Source organism: Arachis duranensis, chromosome 6 (assembly GCF_000817695.3).
Source record: "Arachis duranensis cultivar V14167 chromosome 6, aradu.V14167.gnm2.J7QH, whole genome shotgun sequence".
NCBI classification, from domain to species: Eukaryota; Viridiplantae; Streptophyta; class Magnoliopsida; order Fabales; family Fabaceae; genus Arachis; species Arachis duranensis.
Window position 1 is genome coordinate 26,712,211 of NC_029777.3, and position 7,640 is coordinate 26,719,850.

General features: G+C 37.4%; 1 protein-coding gene and 1 pseudogene across 1 annotated transcript; one reads left to right on the top strand and one right to left on the bottom strand.

Moving 5' to 3' along the window:
* Positions 1 to 822: 822 nt before the first annotated feature.
* LOC107493473 (uncharacterized) lies at positions 823 to 2,950 on the top strand. Its single transcript, XM_016114570.3, has one exon. It carries the CDS (start codon positions 1,285 to 1,287, stop codon positions 2,725 to 2,727), a length of 1,443 nt encoding a protein of 480 aa, XP_015970056.1. The 5' UTR covers positions 823 to 1,284; the 3' UTR covers positions 2,728 to 2,950.
* A 914-nt stretch (positions 2,951 to 3,864) lies between these two features.
* LOC107493475 (probable E3 ubiquitin-protein ligase LOG2) lies at positions 3,865 to 7,268 on the bottom strand (annotated as a pseudogene).
* Between the last annotated feature and the right edge of the window lie 372 nt (positions 7,269 to 7,640).

Here is a 7,640-nt window from a genome sequence, read left to right on the forward strand (position 1 = left end):
AGTAATTATTAGTTTCTAAACTTTTACATTATTAAATAAGTACGTACGTAAATTTGTAGTTAAAATATTTTAATTTCATATTGAACTATCAAATTTTATTAAAGAAAAAATAAAGAATTTATTTCACAATTTTAAAATACATAAACTATCTAATAAAAATTAACCATCAATTCGATATTTAAAAAGTTTAAATATTGACAAAAAAATTTCTAAAATATATTATCAATCAAATAATTTTTAAAATAATTTTTAAAATAATTTTTAAAATTTAACAAATGTATCCATAATTTTACTAGAATTCATTTTTGATAAGCGTAATATTAAAGTAGTTATTAAAATTATACGATTTAGCTATCTTTAAAAATATGACATAAAATTAAATAAAAGACACAAATTTATTGATACCTCTTTATCCTTGTAAAATTTTTGGATAATAATAACTAATATTTAGTGACAATTTTTATTTATTCATATAGGTCTATTTAAAATTTGTATATTAAAGTTAATTTTTAAAATAATTAAAATGTATTTTCATAAATGATTTTGAAAATATTCTAATTTATAACAAAAAAAAAGAAATGCAAATACAGAAAACTTTCAATTAATAAAATACAAAATATTAACTTTGTAATTTTTAAAAAGTAGAGAAAATAGGATGGTGATGTAACACGAGGACTGGAGGGTCGACGATATTATGCCACGTAGCTAACATTTTGCATCGAATGGGCCATGGCAGCAAATAATAGATGACACCTTCGCTGGTCCTTACCTTACTGCGTAACACGCAATCACCCCCCATTTCCCGGTCCTATATTTTCCCCAGATCTACACTCACTCAACTCCCAATCCCTTCACAAACACACACACTCGCTCCATATCCAACCTCTGCTTCAGATCTACCTAGGGTTTTTCCTCATATCACCACTTCAATTTTCGTTAGAATATTGATTTGATGCTGGAGTTGGGAGGATGAAGTAAGGAACTGAATGTGAGGGGGGGCACAATGGGGACGATGATGGGTGGGGGATTATGGTATGAATCATCACCGAAAAGGGTTCCAAGGGGGGTCTGGTTAAGGTTCCAAATCTCAATGGGCGTCCTCGTGGGTGGAAATCACACCTCCTCCAGGTTTTGCACTCGCTAATCATCTCTTCTTCTCCACTTTCCGGCTTTCAAATCTTTCAAGAACCCTTTCTTAGTGTTCAATCAATCAACCGAACTCCGAACTTCCTTTTTTTTATTTAAATTTTTCTTTATTGGTGTTATCTTCAATCCTCGAATCCCATGGATGCCAAAGCCATGAAACTCCAGATCCTGAAGGGGTCCATAGCGAGGCGCGTGTTCTTCCGCTCAATCATGCTCGCCTCCGCCATCTCGATCGTTTCTCTGCTCCGCGCCTTCTCCGCCTTCGACTTGGCTGACTTAGCTCCGGTGACACTGACCTACACCGACTGCGTCGCCGCGGGTTCTCAAATGCGTTTCGAAAACGCCACTCTCCAGAGCCGCGTGCTCAGCACTTTCTGGAGCTCCTTCTACTGCGAGAAAGACGAAAACTTGACGGTCAACGTGGTCAACGACCTTATGAAGAAGCAACTGTTGGATTGCGGAGCCAAGAGCCTCTGCGTCGGAGAAGGTTCGGCGATGGCCGTCGCCGCCATGAAGCACATGGGATTCTCCAGCGTTACCGGTGTCCACAGGCACCGGTTCTTCTCCCTCAAGCAGAAGAAAATCGTGTACGAGCTCAATTACCAGGACTGTTCATTCGATTTCGTGCTGTCAAGGGATCTTGACAAGGTTTCTGTTCCTGCGTTGCTCGTTCTTGAGGTTGAGCGTGTTCTAAAGCCAGGTGGTGTCGGTGCCCTTCTTGTGGGTCCCACTGGCTCCAATTCCATCCCCAACGACCTCATTAGGTCTGCAACACCGGTTTCATCGTTGCTAAGATCTTCCACCGTTCTGCATGTTGGCTCTGTTGGTGATCTCAACCTTGTTGTGTTCAGGAAAAGGGTGGCAAATGATACTACTTCTGGTGCTTTCTATCAGTATCCACTTCCTGCGGATTGTTCTAGCATAAGTCTTACAAAGCCTTTGATTCAGCTTATGGAGCCTCTTGTGAGTCAGAAGCCGCCACTTGGGTATGAGAAGATGGTACCTTACTTGCCAAAGTTCGTGGATGTTTCTTCTAGGAAGAGGATGGTTTATATTGATATTAATGGGGGGCGAGAGATCCTCAATGCTGATGATAATCCTAGTGATTGGTTCTTGCCATCTTACCCTATTAGTCAAAAGGATTTCAATGTGTATTTTGTTCACTATAACACTTCTGTAATGTTGTCCTATGTGAAGCGACCTGGTGTGACATTTGTTTACTATCCCGGGTTGGCCGGTAAGGCCGCGGCCAAGGCTAATCTTGATGCTGCTGACGATGATGATGGAGATTTGGAACCGTTTGTTGGGGAGGACGAGTTTGATTTCCTTGCTTGGTTCAAGGAAACTGTGCAGTATGCTGATTTTGTTGTCCTCAAAATGAATGCAGGGAATGCTGAAATGAAGTTCCTCTTGGATGTGTTTGAGAGTGGAGCAATATGCTTTGTGGATGAATTGTTTCTGAGGTGCCCAGAGAGTGGAAATGACGATGAGAAAACTGTTATTGGCAAGGATAGCTGCATGGATATTTACAAGGGTCTCAGAAGCAATGGTGTCTACGTTCATCAGTGGTGGGCGGACTAAATTATGCATCAAGGGATGAATCTATGATGATTATGATCTGAATAAGAAGCAAATTGTGTTCCCAAGTGTCTTGTGAGTTATTATTGCGTTTTGTTGTTTGTTGAGGTGTGTTGGATGCTATGAACATCCGAGTGCTTTATGGTTGGGCGCTTGCTACTAAATAATCAACCACTGTTGTCATCCTCGTACGGTTTGCTAATAAAATCTCTGTTATGTTCCTTTATCTTTATTTAATCTAAGTTTTGGGGTGTGTTTTAGGCTTCTAATACAAAATGAGGCCATCGGCATCAATTAACGTACCTATTATTTAATTCTCAATAGATGCCATGATGAATAATACTTTACTCTTATCCTGTACGTTGGTTATTGTTGTACTAACGCCTTGGTGTTCCAATATTTCTCCTTATGTTTGACCTTGTGCTTCATACTTATTTAGTTCATTCAATCTTCAATTTACCTTGCATGTTTTTGAATATCTCTCTGAGCGCCACACTGCGACGAAAGACTTTTGATCACTATACTTTCTGTGATTTGGATATTGGTTTGAAACTTTGAATACCTAGGTCAAGAAGGTTACCGAATGTCCATTGTGTGAACCATAATCACGTCATGTTAGAGGAAATTGTTATATCGTATATATCTACTTTTTAATTACATCTTGAATAGCAAACTCGATGTGTTAGATACAATATAAAATTATAAAGCAACAAATATTTTAGCCTACTCCTAAAACACATCCGGGGCCACTCTTCTTCACTTGGCAACGCTATGTGCATGCATACGGTAGTTTATTCTTCCGGGTATTATCTTAATTTATCTACAACTACAAGGACGTTACTAAAGTATTTTAAATGAAAATTTATTGGGAGCCAGTAATTTTTAGTAGTTTTAACCAATTATTTGACCAGCACAAATACTAAATTATTTTTAACAGATAAATTTTACTAGTTCACATGTATAAATTTTGAAAAGTGTGAGTATAAACTGTATTGATTCATGTGTGCAAATTTCTGGTAATATAAGTACAAATTATAGCCTTATTATGTGTAAAACGTTTATAAATAATGAGTGTAAATTATTACTGATCAAATATTGGCCAAAAAAGATAAATATTTGCTGGCCATATAACGTTGCTCATTTTAAAATACCAATTGGCTTGTTGGTTATACAAGACTAACAGAGATGAGTGCATGATGAAGCTGTCAATATCACCCGGCCCACAACCTAACGTTTCCCCAAACCGCAAACAAAACATAGCTGGAGATAGGATGAGAAAAGAAAGAAACACCCATCACACATACTCGTATGACAATCCATGTGTCAAACATCGATACCTTGATCTTTCATAAGCCACAACTGTAACTATATGGAAATGGGAAAGGAAGCTAGCTAAATGGGAAAAGGCAACCTAAACCTTAAGGTTCCGATCTCCTCCATCAAAATACCTAATTCTACATTGTTACAATCCCTAAATGTCTTCCCCTTCCTAAATCCCAATGTTTTGTTAAGCAAGGTTGTTACCATTCAGTTACCTCTTCTTCCCCTTGATCTCTATTCCTTACCCCCTCTTTATTATGTTCCCTTTACCTCGTAAGGTGGGATGCCCAACATACCCTCCTTATCGATACTATAAAGGACTCAACTTTTTACAACAGGGACGACAAAAATATACATTAATACAGGCTATTACAGAAAACCGAAAAACATCAAAGATTTCGTTTTTTTATTTATTCAAGTGTTATTTGAAGTGAGACATTTAATTATATTTTGTAAGGGAAGGTATTGTATTAGTACTGTCTTATACAAGCCAGGTGCAAAGCGAGCCTGTTCACCATGTTAAACCTCATGTCATCATATATAAGATTCATTGTACAATTTTTTTTTTCCCTGGTTATGGAAGAAACCAGAAAAATGAGGCAGAAACCTAGAAATGAATGAAACAGGGAGAAGTACTAAAGTATGACACTTGGGCTGTACAGGAATATTGAAGGGCAACCAATATAAATTCCTCATTCCTCAGGTCCTACCTTTATCTCCAAAAGCCTCTCAACTGGTTGTCTGCAAATTGGGCATCTATTTGTCTGGAACCTCAAAACCTTTGCGCATCCATTACACATGCACTGCCAAAAATAACACGGGGAATCCGGTCAATGTTATTGTTGAAGAGTGAAGACCAACACTAATAAAAAAATTGTGAACAGTTAAATATGACTAAATAATCATCAGTTCATTAAAAGCCCCAGAATGACAAGGGATAGAAGGACAATCATACTGCCCTAATACTAATGATTAGCATCGCATCATACTGTCAACAAATCTAAGTAAACTTTGTTAAAGAAAGGGCAATGCAAATACCATATGTCGGCAGGGATGGACAATTGTGTCGCGAGGCTCTGTCAAACAGATGACACATTCTTTCCCCTGGTCACTCTCATCTGCACCAGTCTCTGTTGAACTTCCAATACCGTATATCTCCTGCAACTCATACCTCATTCCATTCGCCCACAAAATCTGCTTGACAACTTTTACCCGGAATTCACCTTTCTCCTTCTCAAACACTGCTTGTGTTATCTGCGAGTTTCTGGTATTAGATGTTGTAGTTTCATCTGATCCATTGGTATTACTAGGAGATGCATCTGCCTTTACTACTAGAGGGTAGACATCCATCTCACCCACTTGCAATAATTCTGTCTCATTAAACATTTTAAAATCAATACCACTTCCAGCAGGCTGCCTGAACTTCTGGCCAAGACCTTGCTGAAAATTAACCGTCACGGGTGCGAGAAGGTTTTCTTTCACTGGTGTTAGAATGCAGCTTTCATTTTCTTTTGCAAAGAAATAAATTGTGATGCTGTTAAAGAGATAAAGAAACAGGATAGTTAGAACATGCAAAACAAAGAATTTTAGTACAAAAACATTCATAATCAGTAGATCATCATTTGATGACAAAAACCTCAACACAAATGGCAATTAGCATTTAAGACAGAAGTATAAAACATGGCTACATAATGCTGTTTCACAGTAAAGCAAAAAGTACTTATAAATACTGAAAGTAATCCAATGGTATTTTCACATTAGAAAGGGAGGGGGGAAAAATCAGCTTACGCAATATTGGAGAAATAAAGTATGTATTATAGAAACAACTCAGATAATTAACAACGGATGCATACTAGAAACATATATTGCAATAAGAGGTAATAGATCATGCAAGAGAGAATATGTGATTCCATAACGCTCCCAACCCACCCCCTACTGATTATCAAACAAAGATGTATCATCACTCCAGCAATCTGTAGCAGCAATAAGTTATGCTTTGTCAAATTGGCTCCCCAGATTATAAAGAAAATCAAGCCCTAGATACACGAATATTTTCTAAACCAGCAAACCACAACCACCTGCAAAACAAGATATTCATTCAACAAAAACTGTTTTCCATAGAATTAAAAAAAGGGGTCAATGAGCTACCGAAGCCATCAACTTCTTGAATGCAGCAACCTTCCTACTTCCTACACAAATCTTTTCTTCCGATAATATAATTGCATATCTAAATGGATAAACATATAACATGGTGTCAATTATATTAGCACATTCATATCCTAATTTACATTACAATCACCTTTGATTCAGTTTAGTCAAGTTTACCACCACAGCATGAAAGGTTCGAGCACAACATCACAATATGTATTCAACAAACACGACAACCACGACATACATTGATAATTCAACACAACAAAATTCATTCACATAATTAACATTACCATGATCAACAACTAACAGAAAAGCCAAAAAAAAAAAAAAAAAAAAACTTCTTCAATGTTTCCTTCTTGACATTTACGTCGTTCCTGATTGTCACGGCCTTCTGGTGCTCCACGATAGGTGCTGGAGGAGCCACCATGGTCCCGCAAGGGTAACCTCGGCCGCCAACCCACCCGACCCCCATTTGAGGCTGGTGCTGGTGCTGGTTGTGGTGGGGGAAGGGCACCGTCGGCGGCGGAGGGTAGTAAGCGGGGTAAGGGTACTGCGGGTATTGCATCGGACGGTTCTGGTTCGGGTACTGAGCCGGGTACGGGTTGCCTCCGGGATACAGGAAGGGATTGGAGGTGATCTCCGGCTGCGGCGTCACCGGAGGAGGAGGCGGTGGATGAGTCCTTCTAGAAACAACATGTCGCCGACGGGTGGTGCCGCCGCTACTCGATGCGTTGCCCATGATTGGGGAATTAGAAAAACAAACCCTAATTTTGAATAAAAAGTTTTTCCCCCTTCTTTTGTGAATAACTGGATTTTTCAGACACCGGTGGTTCCGGCGGTAGAATTTTTGTTTTGTTTTTTTTTTTCTTTTCCTTCTTTTGTGTTTTAGAGAGCTTTGTAAAAGAAATAGAGAGAGAAATGAAAATGTGGGAAAGGGGGGAAGGAAATGAACGTAAGATTTATGAGCAGAAAAGCTTAGAGGGTTTGTTGTTGTTCTGGTTGTTATTGTCGTTGATGTTGTTGTGTTGATGGTGGTGGCGAAAAAGGGTGCTGTGAAAACTTGGAATTATTGAAGGAAGATTCTCTCTCTTTAAACAATAAAATAAAAAATAAAATAAAATACTTTGGGTTTTTAAGATTTTTTTTTGAAGAATATTAGAGAATTATTAAAATTTATTATTTTTTATTATTAAATATAAGATAAAATATATTATTAAATTATTAAAATAAAAATTAAATTAATAATTAAATAATAACAAAAAGTAATAAATTTTAATGTTTTTATTTATTTATTTTTAGTGTTCTAGGTAATTAGATATGGTAACGAATGAAGCTATGAAGAGAAGAATAAAAGATTTTGTATGTTTATTTATTAGATTTGGAACCAGATGAGATTAAAATAGAACGGACAAAGCAAATATTAAATCCTGAAATAAATATAGATA

Excerpts from the sequence above, each read along its gene's own strand:
- LOC107493473 (XM_016114570.3), top strand. The coding sequence starts at position 1,285 with ATGGATGCCAAAGCCATGAAACTCCAGATCCTGAAGGGGTCCATAGCG.